Source organism: Bos indicus x Bos taurus, chromosome 7, assembly GCF_003369695.1.
Source record: "Bos indicus x Bos taurus breed Angus x Brahman F1 hybrid chromosome 7, Bos_hybrid_MaternalHap_v2.0, whole genome shotgun sequence".
In the NCBI taxonomy this organism is placed as follows: domain Eukaryota; kingdom Metazoa; phylum Chordata; class Mammalia; order Artiodactyla; family Bovidae; genus Bos; species Bos indicus x Bos taurus.
The window spans coordinates 48,034,847-48,056,816 of NC_040082.1; the positions used below are offsets into that span (position 1 = coordinate 48,034,847).

General features: G+C 44.7%; 1 protein-coding gene across 1 annotated transcript in view; it reads left to right on the top strand.

Annotated features, from left to right (window-relative positions):
• FAT2 (FAT atypical cadherin 2) overlaps nt 1–21,970 on the top strand; it is a 99,106-nt gene that overhangs the window by 31,511 nt on the left and 45,625 nt on the right. The window contains exons 4-12 of the mRNA XM_027545907.1: nt 921–979; nt 2,467–2,778; nt 3,750–3,960; nt 5,521–5,660; nt 6,295–6,576; nt 7,643–7,853; nt 13,483–17,541; nt 19,076–19,272; nt 21,635–21,788. Of these exons, the coding sequence (XP_027401708.1) occupies nt 921–979; nt 2,467–2,778; nt 3,750–3,960; nt 5,521–5,660; nt 6,295–6,576; nt 7,643–7,853; nt 13,483–17,541; nt 19,076–19,272; nt 21,635–21,788 (5,625 nt within the window). The remainder of the gene's footprint in view (nt 1–920; nt 980–2,466; nt 2,779–3,749; nt 3,961–5,520; nt 5,661–6,294; nt 6,577–7,642; nt 7,854–13,482; nt 17,542–19,075; nt 19,273–21,634; nt 21,789–21,970) is intronic.

The window sequence follows — 21,970 nt, forward strand, 5'->3', positions numbered from 1 at the left end:
CCTTCAGTGAGGGAAGAAAGAGCCAGAATGACACAAAGGCAAAGACACGCCCCCAACAGAGGTCACTCCTCACATCCGTACTGGAGACCCCACCCCAACACCAGATCCCCCTTTCCCCTCAGGAAGCCCCCACCCCCACACTTCATTCCATTACTCTATCATTTAATTACCTAAACAAGATCAAGAAACGTACAGAAAGCTTTTAGAACACCCACTACGCCCTACCAATAGCTCTGCCTTCATTGAAAAGGGTCCCACCTACCCAGCTAGGACCTCTCAAGTCTATGGGCTTGGGTGCCCCTCTGGTCTCCCAACAATCTTGAGCTTGACTTGTCTGATGCAGGCAGAGAACTGGCTCCTTTTCACCATTATGGCCTCAATTTATAGCCACAGTGCCTAGAAAATGAAAACCGGAATTACAGATCACTAAGTTCACCTTCGGGAATTTACAGAAGTGCTGAGAGGAGCCCAGAGCAGCCCTCCTCTGGCTCATCTGTGCCAGCTGGGCATGGGAAGAGCCCATTCTAGGTGCCAGGTGATCAAGAGAATTAGAACAAAGGAGTAAAATGTCACCCCTTTGTGATTTCCCCGGGAACTAGAGGCAGTGACTGTGACCCCCGTTATAACTCCTGATGAGCTGCCTTTTCACTCAACAGTAACAGTATCCTGGGCTCAGCACCCTCCTCATGGCAGAAGCAGGAAATAGGTGGGGACCCCAGCTGACACTATCACCCCTGCTGTCCTCTCCCTACCTCTCCTCCCCTTCTCTCTCTCCAGATTTCCATTTCCTTTTTATGTTGTGCTCTCCCAAGACCAAAAGAATTCTGAGCTAGGCTTTGAATGTAGGCGTTGAATTTATCCCAGTAAAATGGCCCTGGGAGCCATTTGCTCCAGTCTCCCCCCAACCATCTCTCCTCCAGGTCTCCTAGCCACTGCCCGGCAGCTGGACCGAGAAAACAAGGATGAACACATCCTGGAGGTGAGTGATGCTGCTGAACCCCTGCACTACATTTGAAAACCTCCTGCGGGAGGCCAGGCTGGAGCTAAGCCAGGCCTTGGGGCCACATGCCCGTCTCCAGGCGTAGCTGAGGAGGGTTCTGACTCAGGGAGAAGTTGCTACTTAAGCTGAGCAGGAAGCACTGATCAATTAGTAATGCCTGCAGGGAGTGTGGGAAAACGGAGCAGCACACATGGGTTACGTACTTGTCCAGTATGCTTTCTGGCCCATCCCCATGCTCTACAGTCACCCAAGGACAAACACTAGGTCAGTAGCAGAGCCAGGATGAAAACCCAGACCTTTGTCCTCTAGGCCCATGCTTTTTCTGTGCATGTGTGCAGTCACTCAATTGGGTCTGACTCTTTGTGATCCCATGGACTCTAGCCCACCAGGCTCCTCTGTCCCTAGGATCTTCCAGTCAAGAATACTAGAGTGGATTGCCACTCTCTTCTTCAGGGGATCCTCTCCACCAAGAATCAAACGTGCGTCTCCTGCACTGCAGTCGTATTCTCTACCACTCAGCCACCTGGGCAGTCGCACTCTTTCTAGGATGTCTCTAAAATAAGTATCCCTGGTGACCATTCCAATGAGAGGTGTCAGTCTTGGCCCAGAGGGCCTTAAATCAGAAGTACTCTAGTCAACCCTGTCCTGTGTTCTCCACAACTGATGAACAGGCATCTCTGCTAGTCTTAAAGGCATCAGCTAGGAGGGACACATATTCCTCAGCAGAACTGAAATCAGTGTTGCCTTCTATGATCCCAGGCTCTGGACATTCCCTTTGTGTAAAACCGGCATCACTAGTAAGGAGCAGCTCAATGGCCTTCTAGGCGCTGAGGCATTCTCCATAGTTCAGTAGAGGCATTTATCTTTAAATAGCAAAATCTTTTTAAAATTCAGAAGCATTTTGAGTGGAAATGTCCTATCTATACTGATGCATGTGATAATTTGCTCGCATGTGGAACAGTGCCTGGTCCTGAAATTGTTTTCGTGCCTTTCTTCTATCTCCGGATCTTATCTCATACACTGGGCCACATGCCTGACTCCAAAGGTACCGCCCACGCCTCCATAAACGCCTCCTCGTTTGTTTTCTTTCTGATCTCCCGTAGTTTAAGGAAAGTGAGAACAAAGCTTATGAGAATTACGAGCAAATAGAATGTCAAAAGTCTCTGCCCATGGGCCTCCCGAGTAAAGCGCCCCAGCTTTTGTTACAGCCCCTGTGGCTTTGTCTTCTTCCAATTCTTTCCAGTTTCTTTCTCTGTTCTTGCTGGCTTTTCTGTGGGCAAGGTTGCCAGACAGCTGGATTCCAAGAAGTTGAGGTTACAATAATAAAAATCACGAGTATATACCAAAGAACAGGCAGATTGGTACTTCCAGGCTTTTGAAAGCAGGGGCAGAGGAAGAGCTGTGGTGGTTGGCAATACATAGTCATGACCTTGCGCCTGTCAACTCACGCTGGATCCTCTCCCCAGGTGACTGTGCTGGACAACGGGGAGCCCTCCCTCCGGTCCACCTCCAGGGTGGTGGTACGCATTGCGGACGTCAATGACAACCCCCCTGTCTTCTCCCACAAGCTCTTCAATGTCCGCCTTCCAGAGAGGCTGAACCCAGGGACCTCTGGGCCTGTGTACAGGCTGGTGGCTTCAGACCTGGATGAGGGTCTCAATGGCAGGGTCACCTACAGTATCGAGGAGAGTGATGAGGCAGGCTTCAGTATCGACCCGGTCACAGGCGTGGTGTCAGCAAGCAGCACCTTCACAGCTGGAGAGTATAACATTCTCACGGTGAGGGTCGGGGGGCGGGGGGGTGGGGATTGGGTGCACACCTGCTCAGGGATGGATTTTCTCTGAGGATACAAGACCGGAGAGACAGCCTTCAGGCGTGATGGAGGAAGTCCTCACTTCCGTGGCTTTCTCCCAAAAAGAAGCCAAAAGATCAAAATTCTGGGCCTTTCTCTTTGAGGGCAATAAGGTCCTTGCCTGGGAAATGCACTCTCTTCTTAAAGATTTTTGTTGAGAGGGGCAGAGGCATTGAAATCAAGATAAACCTGGGTTCCAATCTTAGCACTGACATTTTACAGCTGTGTGGCCTTGGACACGTCATTATGCCTGGGAGCCTTTGTTCCATCATCTGTAAAATGGGGATGAGAACATTTTCCTTGTAGGAAGCTAATATAATAAGTGGCTTGGGCCTGGGCTCTCATGTTGGTAGCCTAAATCCCAGCCTCACTGCTGGCCAGGCAGACAACCCCTGGCAGAAGAATTCACAATGCAGAGGCCCGGGTTCCTCCTGCAAAAAGCAGCTGATGATGGTTCCTCTCTGTGGGCAGTCATGAGGATTGAATTAGATATTGCACATATTGCTCTTAGAGCAGGGCCTAATGATAGGGAGAGCTCAATAAATTCTAGTTTATTATGTTGATTTTGTTGGGAAGGGTAAAGAGCCCATGCATGGAAAGTCTTAGGAATGAGCACACAAAGCCTTCAGTTAATAGTGGCTTTGATTCATCTTTAACTACCCATAAGGTTCTGGAGCATAGTTCTATATTCTGTTCACTACTGTGCTTGCTGCAGCTGACTTGGTGCCTATTTACAGTAAGCTCCTTAACTGTGCTGAATGGATGAAATAGTGGATGAAAGACCAGCTCAGTCCATCACAGGGCACTCTGTCTCTTGGCCTGGCCACCTGGGTCTTCTTGTTTCTTGGCTCCAACCCTATAGACAAAGCCTCAACTTGAATTCTGGCCTCTTTTCAGGTCAAGGCAACAGATGGTGGGCAGCCACCACTCTCGGCCAGCGTCCGGCTACATATCGAGTGGATCCCCAAGCCCCGGCCCTCCTCCATCCCACTGGCCTTTGACGAATCCCACTACAGCTTTACGGTCATGGAGACAGACCCCGTTAATCACATGGTGGGGGTCATCAGTGTTGAGGGCCGACCTGGCCTCTTCTGGTTCAGCATCTCAGGTAAGGGCCCCAGGAGGGCCAGTCCCTCCCATCCTGAGCCCTAGTCATCAGGGCACAATCCTTCTGAGCCCTCTCAAGGTCATCTTCCCTGGCATCTTCTGTCTTGGCTGTGAGTGGTGATTGCCTTTTCCCTGTTTCTCTGGGGCAGTGGGTTGTCAGGACACTGCTTCTTCCAAGCTTTCCTTCATACCATCTATGATCTCGGGAACTCACAGGTAACCCCAGCTAGAACTGGATGGGTCCTCCAAGTTCCTGGGAGACCTAAGACCAAGGTCCAGAGAGTGGCCAGAGAGACCCAGGGGAGAAAACACAAGTTTTATGCTTCCTCTTCTGCCTCACTATGAACATCATTGCAGAGCTGACTTCACTGACCACGAACTCGAGGCCAGCTGTACTCTGGGGCTATGCTTAACATTCTGGTCCCAGGTTCCATCCTCAAGATCAGGGAAAGGGTGCATTCTCATGGTAGGAGACACTTGGGTCCAAGCTCTCACAGCCTCCTCTGAAATTTCTTTCTGTTTCTAAATCAACATTTTGTCAGAACATATCGGGGTTGGGAGTGGTTCACAGATCACTTTGGGAATCTGATGAATGTTTAGGCTTTCTTTTTAGAAGGATACTTGTGACCTGTGTGCATGTGTGTGCACACACGCACACACAAATTTGTGTACAAATTTGGCAGCTGGGGGGGAGTTATAGATTCTCTGAAACCCAGCCAGGGACTCCAGGTCAAGAATCTCTAATCTAAGAGCTTCAGTATCACCTGAAGTCCCATCAAAGAGACTCCCACCTGCTTCAGAGGTTGGATACCAAACCTATCTCAAGCTTTTTAATCTCCTAGATTTACTTCCATTGCTAATTCACTGTTCTTTATAAGCACTTGACATTTTTTCTGTGAATTAACACATGCACTCTATAGAACATTTGGAAAATACAAATAAGTACAGAGAAGAGAATAAAAATCACCTAGTCAGTGGGAGGATAAACTCCCACTAAATAGAAGTTAGCCCACTGTTTTCATTTTGATGTTTCCCTCTAGTCATTCTTCTTTACACACCCACACATTTAAGGTTACAAGAAAATATTGTTTTATAACCTTTTAAAATATATCCTGAACATATTTCTGTGTCACTAAACAGATCTCTACTAGCAGACACTTAAACAGCTGCATGCTACTTCTGTATTTTGGATTCTCATAGTTTATTAATAAACAATTCCCTCTTGTCAAACACAGTTATTTCCATTTTTTCCCATGTCTAGGCTTCTCTAGACCATGCAGACTACCTGTAACCATGACACAGAGCTCCATGACTCCTGCATGTTTTAATTCTAGTAACAGAATACATTGTAGGGCAAATTTTGGTCTTCCTCTGGGACTCCCCAGTCCTTATAAGTTTACCTTTTCCTGAATCATCACTTGGATCGTGATAATAATTTGACAATAACCCGACAGGATCAACTACCAGCTCCTCTAGACCTGCCAAATCCCACAGTATTAATACTTGTGCTATTACTGCCTACATCACTGAGGTCGTGCATGCTTTCCCCACCCCCTCCCAGGTGGGGACAAGGACATGGACTTTGACATTGAGAAGACGACGGGCAGCATCGTCATTGCCAGGCCTCTCGATACAAGGAGGAGGTCGAGCTATAACTTGACTGTGGAGGTGACCGACGGGTTCCAAACCATTGCCACCCAGGTGAGAAGCCTCACTGGGAGCCTTGAGTTGAGAAGAGATAGGAGGTTTCCTTGGTTGGAAGTAGCTGTGCTCACCACCATGTCACCAACGCACACTGGGACCTCCTTGGTAGGGATGAGGACGCAGAAGGCTCTCTGTGCATGTGTGCATCTCAAAGAACACTGAATCTGGAATCAAGGTTCTGCATTCCAGTCTTATCTGATCACTCTCTCTACGTCTGTAATCTTGGGAGAATTCTTGTTCCCACTGTGGATCTCTGTATAATAAGGAGTTTTATCTAAATGAGCAGTTTTCAATTAAAGATAGAGCACCTAAGGGCTTTCATAGGTGTAAGGAATGATGGGAAGTGGGGCTCTGGATTTCTATTCTGGTTTCAGCCCATTTTATTTGCTTCATATACTGGAATTTCACCCCAAAAATTTCATCTGAAGAAAAGGTCCTTAAAGAAGAATTTTGATTTTGAAAACCACCATCTTAAAGCCTTGTGATTCTGAAATATGGTCATTCATTCAACAAAATTTTATCAAGTGACAGCTGTATGCCAGGCCTAGTTGTTACGGTGGAGAAGCAGACAGACAAGGTCCCTGGCCCCCTAGAGCTTACAGTCCATCTTCTCTTTCACCCTCCTCCCTAGGTCTACATTGTCATGATTGCCAATGTTAACCACCATCGGCCCCAGTTTTTGGAGGCTCATTATGAGGTCAGAGTTCCTCAGGACACAATGCCTGGCGTGGAGCTCCTCCGAGTCCAGGCCACAGACCAAGACAAGGGCAAGGGCCTCATCTACACCATACATGGCAGCCAAGACCCAGGAAGTGCCAGTCTCTTCCAGCTGGACCCCAGTAGTGGTGTCCTGGTAACTGTGGGGAAATTGGACCTGGGCTCGGGGCCTTCCCAGCATACACTGACAGTCATGGTGAGTTAACCAAAGACTTGGGTAAGGATGTGCTTGTATTCGGATGTGTGGGGGTGTACATGCTAGAGGCATGGTGAGGGTTCCCTCTCCCCTTACTGAGCCAGGTGTACTGATGTTTAGAGTGATAATCCATGAGATGAGTTGTGACATTTCACTGCCTGCCAGAGGCATCTTCCATAACGGATGCCTGAGAGTGAGGAAAGAGATGGGATGGCTGCCAAAGAAGTTCCTGCAACTTTGGCTATTCCTGGGCTCACTCCAAATATCCCCAACAATTCCCTCCTTCCTCCATGACTGCATGATCGCATGAACTCATATAGCATCAGAGCTGGGAGGGGCCCAGAGACCATCCTACTCAGAGCAAAAAGATATGTAAGGGCCTAAATGAAGGAGGGCTTACTCCAAGGGTCATGTGCCTGCACTTTCATAACCCTGACAGTGAGAGCCTCCTGAATTTATGCCCTCCATCCCTCATTTGTCTCACTCGAGTCCCAGTCCTGGTCCTACCTATTTCTCTTATCTTATACCTGAGGCTCACAGAGGAAGAGACTTGCTCACCATCATACAATTTTTTAGATGGAACCAGAATCACAGTCCAGCCTTTCCAACTCAAGGCTCAAGGTTCTTACATGTTACTTTATCATCCTCTGGGCACTTAAATATATATTAAAGGCTCTGAGAAGTCCTGCAGCAAAGAAAACATCAACTTGGCTTAGTTCAGTGCTCCCTAAATTCACTTAACTATAGGATTTTTTTTTCCTGAATAATACACTAACATCTTGAAGAACTAATATTCTCTAAGAACAAATTTGGAAAATACTGCTCTTCTGCTTATTTCTGCCTTCTCCTAAAGTGGAATTATCCATGAAAATAGCTCAGTCTAATAATCATGAATTGATAAACTTATTTAAAAAGAGAAAAGAATGTAACAGAGCAAAGCTTAAAGGAATACAGAGAGTTATGACTGGGTGTATTTTTCATTGGCATTCTATTTCATTGACCTTTATCTAATCCTGCCTCCTCCATTCCACTTGCTGCTCATCCCATCACCCCCTTGGGCCCATAGGTTCGCGACCAGGAGATGCCCATCAAAAGGAACTTTGTGTGGGTGTCCATTCACGTGGAGGATGGAAACCTCCACCCTCCCCGCTTCACCCAGCTCCACTATGAGACACGTGTTTCTGACACCACAGTCCCCGGAGCAGAGCTGCTCCAGGTCCGAGCCATGGATGGCGACCGGGGAGCCAATGCTGAGGTCCACTACTCCTTCCTCAAAGGTGAGAGGTCTGACTGTACGTGCAGGATACGTGGAGAGGGGCTTTGGCAATAAGGAAAAGCACCAGGAGCATGGATTTGCAAGTTATTCAAGTGTCAATTACTTGCTAAACTTTGGCAAATTATCATTCTAGAGCATTCCCTGGAACTATAATGACCTAAATTAATGTGCTTTCAAAGATGGTGAGAATGGTAACAAAGGATTACTCAAGTTATGGGAGAATTTTCATTGAGAATATATATATATCCACCAATGACCATACATGTAAAGGATGCTTATGAAGTCCTCGCAAAATATATATATATATATCAGAGAAGGCAATGGCACCCCACTCCAGTACTCTTGCCTGGCAAATCCCATGGACAGAGAAGCCTGGTAGGCTGCAGTCCATGGGGTCACTAGGAGTCGGACACGACTGAGCGACTTTACTTTCACTTTTCACTTTCATGCATTGGAGAAGGAAATGGCAACCCACTCCAGTATTCTTGCCTGGAGGATTCCAGAGATGGCAGAGCCTGGTGGGCTGCCATCTATGGGGTTGCACAGAGTCGGACATGACTGAAGCGACTTAGCATAGCATATATGTATATGTATATTATATATATATATATATTTTTTTTTTTTTTGGCCATGCCATGTAGCATGCAGGATCTTAGTTCCCCAGCCAAGGATTGAACCAATGCCCACTAAATTGAGAGCACAGAGTCTTAACCACTGGACTGTCAGGGAAGTCGCCCATGCAACATTTTAAAAGATAGTATCTTTGTGCATGTACAATAAAAGGGACCTATAAATACTTGATAAGATATATGGCATAGTTTCAGGAGTATTTTCTTCTAAGGCCACATCATGATTTCATACCTCTTATTTTTTTAATCTGAAAAATGGGAATATTATCTGTGCCAGAAACTCTTTGTGAAGACTAAAAAAGAAAATGTATGTTAACACTTTGTAAATTGTAAAATATTATACAAGTGCCAAGGGTTATTACTAAGTGTTAATTATAAGTAGTTAATATGACAAAAATGATAATATCCAGGACCCAACTAATTATTAATCATAATTTGTAATGTTTGATAATTCATAATCGATACTTGATAATTATTGTTATCTATAATATAAATTAGTATCTAGAGAAGGCAATGGCATCCCACTCCAGTACTCTTGCCTGGAAAATCCCATGGACAGAGAAGCCTGGTAGGCTGCAGTCCATGGGGTCGCTAAGAGTTGGGCATGACTGAGTGACTTCCCTTTCACTTTTCACTTTCATGCATTGGAGAAGGAAATGGCAACCCACTCCAGTGTTCTTGCCTGGAGAATCCCAGGGATGGAGGAGCCTAGTGGGCTGCCCTCTATGGGGTCGCAAAGAGTCGGACACGACTGAAGCGACTTAGAAGCAGCAGCAGCAGCAGCAGCAGTATCTATAGAGCAAGATGCTATGGATGATCAAAGGTGAGCATGACTTGCTCTTTGCCTTCATGGAGCATAATGATGTTCATTTACTGCTTGTCGGTGTCTTATATACTTTCAAGAACTCAGAATGTTTCACATTTTCCTTTTTTGTAGAGACAGTCGTTATACCTTGTCATATGGCAGAAGTCTATTCATCCCTGAAGAATAATAATGCAAATAATAACCCATTAATGGCTTCTTTTTGTGACTTATGAAGTATAATCATCTCTTTTTTCTCAGTGACAGTCCACTAATGTTGTACTAATTTTTTTTTAATAAATCTAAAACATTTTTTAAATCTATGCCTCACAACATATGGGATCTTAGTTCCCTGCTGCTGCTGCTGCTAAGTCACTTCAGTCATGTCCGATTCTATACAACCCCATAGACAGCAGCCCACCAGGCTCCCCCGTCCCTGGGATTCTCCAGGCAAGAACACTGGAGCGGGTTGCCATTTCCTTCTCCAATGCATGGAAGTGAAAAGTGAAAGTGAAGTCGCTCAGTCGTGTCCGACTCTTAACGAACCCATGGACAGCAGCCCACCAGGCTCCTCCATCCATGGGATTTTCCAGGCAAGAGTACTGGAGTGATGTGCCATTGCCTTCTCCGCTTAGTTCCCTGACCAGGGATCAAATCCAGGTGCCCTGTAGTGGAAGCTTGGAGTCTTAACCACTGGAGCACCAAGGAATTCCCCCTGCTACTAATTTTATTTTACACATTGAGTTAGTTTTAAAATAATCTTATGATTGAAGAAGTAACACATGGTTATTCTTTGAAACCTGAAAAAAACAAGAATCTCCGAAGAAGAAAATAACACTCAGAGGACTTCCCTAGTGGTCCAGTGGTTAAGACTCTGCACTGACTTCCATTGCAAGGGGCACAGGTTCAAATTTAAGATCCTGCATGCAGCAGTATGGTCAAAAAAATAATAAAAATAACACTCGGCCATGCCTTTCATAACCCAGAGAAAATAATTTCATGTATTTCTCTCTTATCTTTTTCTATGCATATTTCTGCAGTTCTAAGATCAAAATGAATATACAGTTTTCTTCCCTATTTTTTTTTCTCTCAGCAGTAAAATAAATTATAATTATGCTTACTTGGCTACTTTTAAGGGAACTACTTTTAAATTTCTGGTTGCTCATTAAAACCACATTCTTTGATCAACCTCAGGATTTGTATAACAAAGGCAAGTTGGGAAATCACCTCAATAGCCAGCTGCAGAGTGACTTCGCTTAGTGGGACAATCAGATGGAAGGTTTTGTGGTGAAGCCTGGCTATTTACTTTGCCATTGAAATAATAAATGAAATAAGCATAATAAGAAGTAGTACTCCCCTGAGTGAAGGACTTGTACTCCTGGATGGTGAGCAGAATTATTCAGGTTTAGTCATGGTATTAAATAGGTAATGGTCTCATCACAGAAAAAAAAAAAAAAATACATATTTGAAAAACTATATCAGGTGATGGATGTTAAACAAACATTGTAGTAGTCATTTTGCAATATATACTTAAACATAGATCAAATTATGTTACACACCTTTAATGCCATGTTATATGTCAATTATATCTTAATAAAACTGAAAAGAAGTACCAGTTATGCAAGCTGAATAAGTTCTGGTGATCTCTGTACAGATTGTGCTTATAGTTAACAACACTGTACTAAACCTCTAAAAATTCAAGAACGTAGACCTCATGTTATCTGTTATTACCATAGTATAAAAAAAAGGTAAAGGAAAAAAAAAAAAAAAGAATAGTTACAGCCCAAGTAAGGTCCGACCTTAAAACTGTGACAACTTTGACAAGTTTTTTTAGGAAAACATGATTAGTTTTCAACATTACCTTTTGTGAACTATGTAATGTTGCATAATCACAACTTCCCTCAACTTAAATTTGAAATGGTATTATGTATTTATCCAAATAAATATCAAATTTTAAAAGGACAATAAAAATAATAATCAGACATGGAGAAAGGAGTCCATTTTTTATTTTCATTTAGGCTTCCTGATTAGTCAAGGAAGATTCCTTTGGGTACTAGGAGCTCTTTAATTTTCTAATATTTGCTGCAGAAAGACTGTTGGATACTATACTGTTGTACAGGTAGTGGCTGAATATTTAAAAAAAAAATAAACCTGTAAAGGTGGTGTAAGAATGCCTCAGTTCAGTTCAGTTCAGTCGCTCAGTCGTGTCCGACTCTTTGCGACTCCATGAACTGCAGCACGCCAGGCCTCGCTGTCCATCACCAACTCCCGGAGTTCACTCAGACTCACGTCCATCGGGTTAGTGATGTCATCCAGCCATCTCATCCTCTGTCGTCCCCTTCTCCTCCTGCCCCCAATCCCTCCCAGCATCAGAGTCTTTTCCAATGAGTCAACTCTTCCATTCAGGTGGCCAAAGTATTGGAGTTTCAGCTTTAGCATCAGTCCTTCCAATGAATACCCAGGGTTGATCTCCTTCAGAATGGACTGGTTGGATCTCCTTGCAGTCCAAGGGACTCTCAAGAGTCTTCTCCAACACCACAGTTCAAAAGCATCAATTCTTTAGCACTCAGCCTTCTTCACAGTCCAACTCTCACATCCATACATAACCACTGGAAAAACCATAGCCTTGACTAGACGGACCTTTGTTGGCAAAGTAACGTCTCTGCTTTTGAATATGCTATCTAGGTTGGTCATAACTTTCCTTCCAAGGAGTAAGCGTCTTTTAATTTCATGGCTGCAGTCACCATCTGCAGTGATTTTGGAGCCCCGAAAAATAAAGTCTGACACTGTTTCCACTGTTTCCCCATCTATTTCCCATGAAGTGATGGGACCGGATGCCATGATCTTCGTTTTCTGAATGTTGAGCTTTAAGCCAACTTTTTCACTCTCCACTTTCACTTTCATCAAGAGGCTTTTGAGTTCCTCTTCACTTTCTGCCATAAGGGTGGTGTCATCTGCATATCTGAGATTATTGATATTTCTCCCGGCAATCTTGATTCCAGCTTGTGTTTCTTACAGTCCAGCGTTTCTCATGATGTACTCTGCATAGAAGTTAAATAAACAGGGTGACAATATACAGCCTTGACGTACTCCTTTTCCTATTTGGAACCAGTCTGTTGTTCCATGTCCAGTTCTAACTATTGCTTCCTGACCTGCATACAGATTTCTCAAGAGGCAGGTCAGGTGGTCTGGTATTCCCATCTCTTTCAGAATTTTCCACAGTTTATTGTGATCCACACAGTCAAAGGCTTTGGCATAGTTAATAAAGCAGAAATAGATGTTTTTCTGGAACTCTCTTGCTTTTTCCATGATCCAGCAGATGTTGGCAATTTGATCTCTGGTTCCTCTGCCTTTTCTAAAACCAGCTGGAACATCAGGAAGTTCACGGTTCACGTATTGCTGAAGCCTGGCTTGGAGAATTTTGAGCATTACTTTACTAGCATGTGAGATGAATGCAATTGTGTGGTAGTTTGAGCATTCTTTGGCATTGCCTTTCTTTGGGATTGGAATGAAAACTGACCTTTTCCAGTCCTGTGGCCAATGCTGAGTTTTCCAAATTTGCCTAACCTTTAGGAAATCCAGGTGTGGTGGAAAGAGCATTTGACCAAGAGCCTCAAGAGCTGGGTGTTCTACCCAGTCCCTCCCAACTCAACCCCCGCCACTCACTCCCAATCCTGACAAAGGATCTCCCACAGTTGACTATACAGGGAATAGACAAGGCAGTTTTCCCAGTCTGTTTCAGTTTAGACATTTTATGATTCCGTATTGAAAATTTCAACTATTCAGTGTGTAACCAAAGCTATTCAAAGTTATATAAAGAATGGTTTAAAATTCTATATAATGTAACTGAAGCTTTGCCTATAAAAGTCACCACTGAAATACAGAGAGGAGTATGCTTTTCCTACAAAGTTTAAATCTCCTTTCTTTCCTCCAAAACTCTACTATGGCTTTGGTTTGTAGCTTTAAGTTATGGCCCCAAAACCTTCCATTTATGGAGCACCTACTATGTGCACCAATTAAGAGATTTCATAAAGTACAGACCTACCCTACCTCTTGTAGCATAACTAAATCCATGGTGGCACAGGATGTGGGTTTTGCCCTGCCCAGCTTTTGTGTGATTGTCTTATACTGATCTAGAAAGCCTAGTTGGTACCTCTGAAGGATGTGGTAAACTTCAATTTCTCTTGTCTTTTTTTTAGGGAACAGCGAAGGTTTCTTCAACATCAATGCCCTGCTAGGCATCATCACTCTAGCACAGAAACTTGATCAGGCAAATCATGCCCGGTATACTCTAACAGTGAAGGCAGAAGATCAAGGCTCCCCACAAGGGCATGACCTGGCTACAGTGATCATTCACGTCTACCCCTCCGACAGCAGTGCCCCCATCTTTTCAAACTCTGAGTACTTTGTAGAGATCCCTGAATCAATCCCTGTGGGTTCCCCAATCCTCCTCATCTCAGCTACAAGCTTCTCAGAAGTTACCTATGAGTTAAGAGAGGGAAACAAGAATGGTGTATTCTCCATGAACTCATATTCTGGACTCATCTCCACTCAGAAGAAACTGGATCATGAGAAAATTTCATCTTACCAGCTGAAAATTCGAGGCAGCAATATGGCGGGCACATTTACTGATGTCATGGTTCTTGTTTACATCATTGATGAAAATGACAATGCTCCCGTGTTCTCAAAATCGACTTTTGTGGGCCAAATTAGTGAAGCAGCTCCACTGAATAGCATGATCATGGATGAAAACAACAACCCCCTCGTGATCCGAGCCTCTGACAGTGACAAAGAAGCAAATTCCTTGTTGGTCTATAAAATTTTGGAACCAGAGACTCTGAAGTTTTTAAAAATCGATCCCAGCATGGGAACTCTAACCACCGTATTAGAGATGGATTATGAAAGCATGCCCTCTTTCCGATTCGACATCTATGTCCATGACCAAGGAAGCCCCATCTTATTTGCACCCAGGGCTGCCCAAGTCATAATCAACGTCAGAAATGTTAATGACTGTCCTCCCAGGTTCTTGGACCAGATATATGAAGTAGCAATAATGAAGCCAATCCACCGGGGTATGGAGCTCCTTATGGTGCAGGCCAGTGACGATGACTCAGAAGTCACTTATAGCATCAAAACTGGCAATGCTGACGAAGCTATTGCCATGCATCCCATTACTGGTCGCATATCTGTGTTGGATCCTACTCTCCTGGGACTCTCTCGGGAGCTTATCATCAGAGCTTCTGATGGCCTGTATCAAGATACTGCACTAGTAAAGATTTCTTGGACACAAGCTCCTAACACAACCTTACAGTTTGACCGGGATGTCTACAGGGCAACAGTGAAGGAGAATTTACTGGAGAGAAAGGCATTGGTGATTCTTGGTGCCCAAGGCAATCATTTGAATGACACCTTGTCCTACTTCCTTTTGAATGGCACAGATATGTTTCACATGATAAAATCAGCAGGTGTGTTGCAGACGAGAGGTGTGGGGTTTGACAGAGAACAGCAGGACACTCATGAGGTGGCAGTGGAACTGAGGGACAATCGGACACCTCAGAGGGTGGCTCAGGCTCTGGTCCGAGTCTCTGTTGAGGATGTCAATGACAATAGCCCTGAATTTAAACATCTGCCCTACCACACAATCATCCAAGATGGCACAGAACCAGGAGATGTCCTCTTTCAGGTATCTGCCACTGACCAGGACTTGGGGGTGAATGGTGCTGTCACCTATGCATTTGCAGAAGATTATACATATTTTCGAATTGACCCCTATCTTGGGGACATATCATTAAGGAAACCCTTTGATTATCAGGCTCTGAATAAGTATCGCCTCAAAGTCATTGCTCAAGATGGAGGAACTCCATCCCTCCAGGCTGAGGAAGAGGTACTTGTCATTGTGAGAAATAAATCCAACCCACTGTTTCAGACACCTTACTACAAAGTCAGAGTGCCTGAAAATATCACACTCTATACCCCTATTCTCCACACCCAGGCCCGGAGTCCAGAAGGACTCCGACTCATCTACAACATTGTAGAAGAAGAGCCCTTGATGCTGTTCACCACTGACTTTAAGACTGGTGTCCTAACCGTGACGGGCCCTTTGGACTATGAGTCTAAGACCAAACACGTGTTCACAGTCAGAGCCACAGACACTGCTCTGGGATCATTTTCTGAAGCCACCGTGGAAGTCCTGGTGGAGGACGTGAATGATAATCCTCCCACTTTCTCTCAGTTGGTCTACACCACTTCAATCTCAGAAGGTTTGCCTGCTCAGACTCCCGTGATCCAACTGTTGGCTTCTGACCAGGATTCAGGGCAGAACCGTGATGTTTCTTACCAGATTGTAGAGGATGGCTCAGATGTTTCCAAGTTCTTCCAGATCAATGGGAGCACAGGGGAAATGTCCACAGTTCAAGAGCTGGACTATGAAGCCCAACAACATTTTCATGTGAAAGTCAGGGCCATGGATAGAGGAGATCCCCCACTCACTGGTGAAACCCTTGTCGTTGTCAATGTGTCTGACATCAATGACAACCCCCCAGAGTTCAGGCAACCTCACTACGAAGCCAATGTTAGTGAGCTGGCAACCTGCGGACACCTGGTTCTCAAAGTTCAAGCTCTGGATCCTGACAGCAGGGACACCTCCCGCCTGGAGTACCTGATTCTTTCCGGCAATCAGGACAGGCACTTCTCCATTAACAGCTCATCGGGAATAATTTCTATGTACAACCTTTGCAAAAAGCACTTGGACTCTTCTTACAATTTGAGGGTAGGTGCTTCTGATGGGGTCTTCCGAGCAACTGTACCTGTGTATATCAACACTACAAATGCCAACAAGTACAGCCCAGAGTTCCAGCAGCATATTTATGAGGCAGAATTGGCTGAGAATGCAAAGGTGGGGACCAAGGTGATTGAGTTGTTAGCCATAGACAAAGACAGTGGTCCCTATGGCACTGTAGATTACACCATTATCAATAAACTAGCAGGCGAGAAGTTCTCCATAAACCCAAGTGGCCAGATTACCACACTGCAGAAACTAGACCGGGAAAATTCCACAGAAAGGGTCATTGCCATTAAGGTCATGGCTCAGGATGGAGGAGGACGCGTGGCCTTCTGCACTGTGAAGATCATCCTCACAGATGAAAATGACAACCCTCCACAGTTCAAAGCATCTGAGTACACTGTATCCATTCAGTCTAATGTCAGTAAGGACTCCCCAGTCATCCAGGTGCTAGCCTATGATGCAGATGAAGGCCGGAATGCAGACGTCACCTACTCAGTAGACTCGGTGGAGGACTTGGAAGAAGAAGTCATTGAAGTCAACCCAATTACTGGTGTTGTCAAGGTGAAAGAGAGCCTGGTGGGATTGGAAAATCGGGCCTTTGACTTAAAAATTAAAGCTCAGGATGGGGGCCCTCCTCACTGGAACTCTCTCATGCTGTTACGACTTCAGGTGGTTCCTAATGAAGTATCCTTGCCCCAGTTTTCTGAACCTCTATATACCTTTTCTGCATCAGAAGACCTTCCAGAGGGGTCTGAAATTGGTTCTGTTAAAGCAGTGGCAGGTCAAGATCCAGTCATCTATAGTCTTGTGCAGGGCACCACACCAGAGAGCAACAAGGATGGCATCTTCTCCTTGGACCAAAACACAGGGGTTCTAAAGGTGAGGAAGGCCATGGATTATGAGTCCACCAAATGGTACCAGATTGACTTGATGGCTCATTGCCCCCATAATGACACTTACTTAGGTTCCCTGGTCTCTGTCAACATCCAAGTGAAGGATGTCAATGACAATAGACCTATATTTGAGGCTGATCCATATAAGGCTGTTCTCACTGAGAATATGCCAGTGGGGACCTCAGTCATTCAAGTGACTGCCAATGATCAGGACACTGGGGATGATGGCCAGGTAAGCTACAGGTTGCCAGTGGACCCTGGTAGCAATATCCATGAACTCTTTGCCATTGACAGTGAAACTGGCTGGATCACCACACTCCAGGAACTTGACTGTGAGACCAACCAGATTTACCACTTTTATGTAGTGGCCTATGACCATGGCCGGACCATCCAGCTATCTTCTCAGGTCCTGGTTGAAGTCTCCATTACAGATGAAAATGACAATGCCCCCAGATTTGCTTCAGAAGACTATAGAGGATCTGTGGTTGAGAACAGTGAGCCTGGTGAACCTGTGGCCACTCTTAAAACCCTGGATGCTGATATCGCTGAGCAGAACAGACAGGTCACCTGCTATATCACAGGTAAGGATACCTATCTTAGAGTGGGATGCATTGAAAAAAATTCCAGCAAGATGTTTCTTAAGACATGGGTTTAAGTCCTTGCTCTGCCACTTAACAGTGTGATCTTGAGCAAATCACTTAACTTTCCAGGACCTCAGTTGCTCCAGTTATAGACTTGGCATGGCTGTTTTGATTCATCTCAAGGGATGCTGACAGGATCTAACTTGGAAAAGCTTTGATAGCTCCCTATAAATTAGAAAGTGCTTTGTAAAGAGGATTTCTTATTACCTTAGCTCGAGTAGATAGAATGGAGATATTGTAACTGTTCTCAGTTAGCTTCTGGAAGATGGAGAGGGGATCAACAGTTGTGTGGTCTATAGAAACTCTGTGAGGTGACTATCCTTGCAGAGTAGTACTCTGCCAAGGGCAAGTTGTGGATAGTAGAAAATGCTTCCTAGTCAATCATAGGACCTGAGTGTTAAGTGGGTTGGATATGATTCCAATCCAATCCTCTTCTTTCACACACACATGGGAGAACCAAAGCCCAGATAGGAGGATAAACTCAACCAAGGTCACACTCCAAGCTTGCATCGGGACTGGGATTAAAACCAGACCCTACAAACTGCTTTCCCCAGTAGATAACTACTGCAAACCTAAACGACTCCAATCTCTGTCCAGGGGTGAAACCAGCCAACTGGTGGCCAGAGAGTTTCTTTACTTCTCAGTGTCCCTTTCCTTGTGTCCCAGGTGCCTTGTCATCCCATTCCCATAGTCATGGTTTCTTCTGCTCTCACAGCTGCCTGGCAGAGAGTTAACAAGCATGACATTCCAACCAAGAATTATAGACTCCTGGAGACAGAGCCTGGATCAAAGTTGTTTGAAACATGGAGTCTTAGTGAAATATAATCTTATCATCTTATAATATCAGACTTTTAAAAACACAAAAATCTTAAACTCTCTGAATAATAACATAATAAATGTCACAGTACCATCAACTCCGGGAATAGCTGAATCTTGGAGCTCCAGAATCTTAGAATCTCGAAAATCCATCTCCCCTCTCAATGATGAATATCAAGAAAAGATGACTCAGAAGCAAATCTAATGAGCCATCTGAACCTCCAGTTAGCCTGTGTACTCAGTTGTAAAACAAAACCTCAGAGAGTTTAATGTTATTGATCACTTTCCAGCCCTCCACTATTGAACAGATACTGGATACTAGAAGGTTCTTATCTAGAATTGTTATCTGCTTCCCTTTAACTTCCTCCATTGTCTTCCAATGAACACCAAATAAGAAATGTGCCCCTTAGCCACACATTTTGGAGCAGTGTTTCTTGCAGTGATAATTCCATTTTATAGGAGACCTTTGAAGTTGAAAGAGGTTTCATAACACCAAATAACTGACTCATTGAAGAAATGTAGGTCCCTAGTTAAAGGAGGAAATTTTTGCCTTTCCCTGCAATCCTAAAAAAAAGTGTCAGGTGGACAGTCACCTATAGTACAAAGCCTGGTTTGTTCCTATGGCTTGGCTTCAGGAAACTCTGTCCCATATTTCTAGAGGGAGACCCCCTGGGCCAGTTTGGCATCAGCCAAGTTGGAGATGAGTGGAGAATTTTCTCAAGGAAGACCCTGGACCGTGAGCACACAGCCAAGTACTTGCTCCGAATCACAGCTTCCGATGGCAAGTTCCAGGCTTCAGTCCCAGTGGAGATCTTTGTCCTGGACATCAATGATAACAGCCCACAGTGCTCACAGGTGAGAGCCAAGTGAGGGTCGGGGAGGAGTGGAGATAAGGAAGCTGGAGCAAAGGGTAAGAGGAAGGAGAAGGATTCAGAGTACCATCTCTGAGGGGGGCCATCACTGACCAAACCTGCCCTTGCTTCTCCCCGGCCGGCGTCAGACTAGTGCCTGGGGCAGGGACCGTTCCAGGTAATTCCTTGCCCTTCCCAAAAGGATGTCACCAAGGTCTTTAGGATTCATGGTCCATAGCTCTCCCCACCCCCCCTCCCCACACTCCCTAAAAAGATCCTTTTTTCTGTAAAACATATCCAGAAGTAACTTCATTCTCCAAATAGTCTGCTATGCTCAATGGAAAAGTCACTGTATCACTCAACTTGTTAGCATGGCTCATTGTTATCAAATATATCCAAAGAGACCTTCCCCCAGAGACACCCTGCACCGCTCACCATGTCTTTATGTGCATATCCCTACATCTGCATGCATTATACAGACCAACAGAAACCCTCCCCCAGGATACATGTATACATAAACATACAGACAGGGCAGCTACATTTTTGATAAGGGAGACTTTCCTAAGGACCTCATGTAATTAAACACTAAATTTCCCAAGGAAAATATTGAGTGGTGTGTGTGTGTGTGCGCACACGCACACATACATCAGGAGAGTAATTGCATTCTTAGAGGACATAAATCAATAACCATTGTCATGTAGCTTTGCTTTTAAACATATTTTTTAAAACACAATAAATAATTTTTAATTTGGGGGGGTTGCATTACTTCAAGGTTTGCAAATAAAGTTAAACTATTAATATTAAATTTTTATGACATCAAGTTAGCATAATTCAAGTGTATAAAAAATCCAGTTCTTCAGTATATATACATATAAGTGCACACTTATATGTAGGTACTCACACACATACACGTAGTTGAAAGATTATAACTCTATAAATATGTATTTACATATATACATACACACAAAGATACACATAAGCATGCATGCATGCATGAAGTCGCTCAGTCGTGTCCAGCTCTTTGCAACCCCATGGACTGTAGCCTATCGGGCTCCTCTGTCCATGGAATTTTCCAGGCAAGAGAATTGCAGTGGGTTGCCATTTCCTCCTCCAGGGGATCTTCCCGACCCAGGGATTGAACTCAGGTCTCCCGCATTGCAGGCAGATGCTTTACCATCTGAGCCACCAAATAACATTCATCCATAATATACCCATTCATACAGGTAAATGTACATCTCTAACTCACACAAACATATAAGCATGTGCATATGTGTATACTTCAGTTCTTCATACTTTATTTGTATACATATATATGGACACATACCTTGGGATACACAAAAATCATATATCCTATCACCTTTCCTTCCTGTTTTCTATGCTCCAATCTCATAGAAGCATAGTAGAAAAAGAGAACCTGGATTATCAAGTGGGGTGCATGGAAAATGTCTCTGCAGGATCCAAGATAAGCACCTTTTGGATGGTTTCAGAAGGGCAACCTTTTGGGGAGAACAGTGGCCATACTTTCTTTCTCTTTTGCTTCAGCATCCTTCTAACCAGCCTATATCCTCCTCATGCTGAGGGAGTCTGGGGCCAAGCTCATCTTAGCCTTCTCAGAGGTGATCAAGAGCATAACCAGAGCCAGGGGAAAGAGTCTGCGGGGGCATCTCCACACAGCCTGCCAGGCACAAAACCTCCACCCAGAGCATATATGGGGGTCTGTGCTAACCCACACTCAGCAATGGGGGGGGACAAGTTTGCTTGGAAACTGTGTCCAGCGCCAGCAGCTGGAGAAACATTGGGTTCTCAGGGAACTCCAGCCTCTCCCCTCTGCCACACACTTCAAAATGTGGCCCTTATGGAGTAAGAGACTGTGGCAGGTCCTGGTGGCTCAGATGGTCAAGAATCTGTCATCAATGCGGGAGACCTGGGTTCAATCCCTGGGTTGTAAAGATCCACTGAAGAAGATCCCCTGGATATCCTCCAGTATTCTTGCCTGGAGAATCCCATGGACAGAGGAGCCTGGTGGGCTATAGTCTATGGGGTCACAGAGTCAGACATGACTTAACGGCTTTTCACTTTCACTTCTAGCCTTGAGTGTGAGCTTTCAGATGGTGGAAATTCTCTCTCATTCTCTGCTTTTCTGACTAGGTCTCCCATCATCTTTCTCCTTGTTTTTCATCTCCATCTTCCCTGCATGTTCTATCTTATTCTACCTCCTCTCTCCCTCTCTCTGCTTCTCTCCCCTCCCCCACTTCCATCTCTGCTCTCTCGTCTCTCTCTCTCTGCTTCTATCTTGTCCTGTTACTCTCTCTCTGGATCTTAGCATATCTCCCACAATCTCCCTCTTCTTTGTCTTTCAATTTCAGCTTCTCTACACTGGCAAAGTCAGTGAAGATGTACCTCCAGAACACTTCATTTTGAAGGTTTCTGCAACAGACTTGGACTCTGACACCAATGCTCAGATCACATATTCTCTGCATGGCCCTGGGGCGGATGAATTTAAGCTGGATCCTCACACAGGTAGGTTTCCTGAGCTGCAGGATCAAGCCAAGAACTGATACACTGAATAACCAGTACCCAGTACCCAGGCTCCTTAGAGAAGAAACAAGAATTCACTTATCTATCCATCCATCCATCCACTCAGCAAACATATATTGGCACTATGTGCCAAGCATTCACTAGATGCTGGGGACAAAAATTGA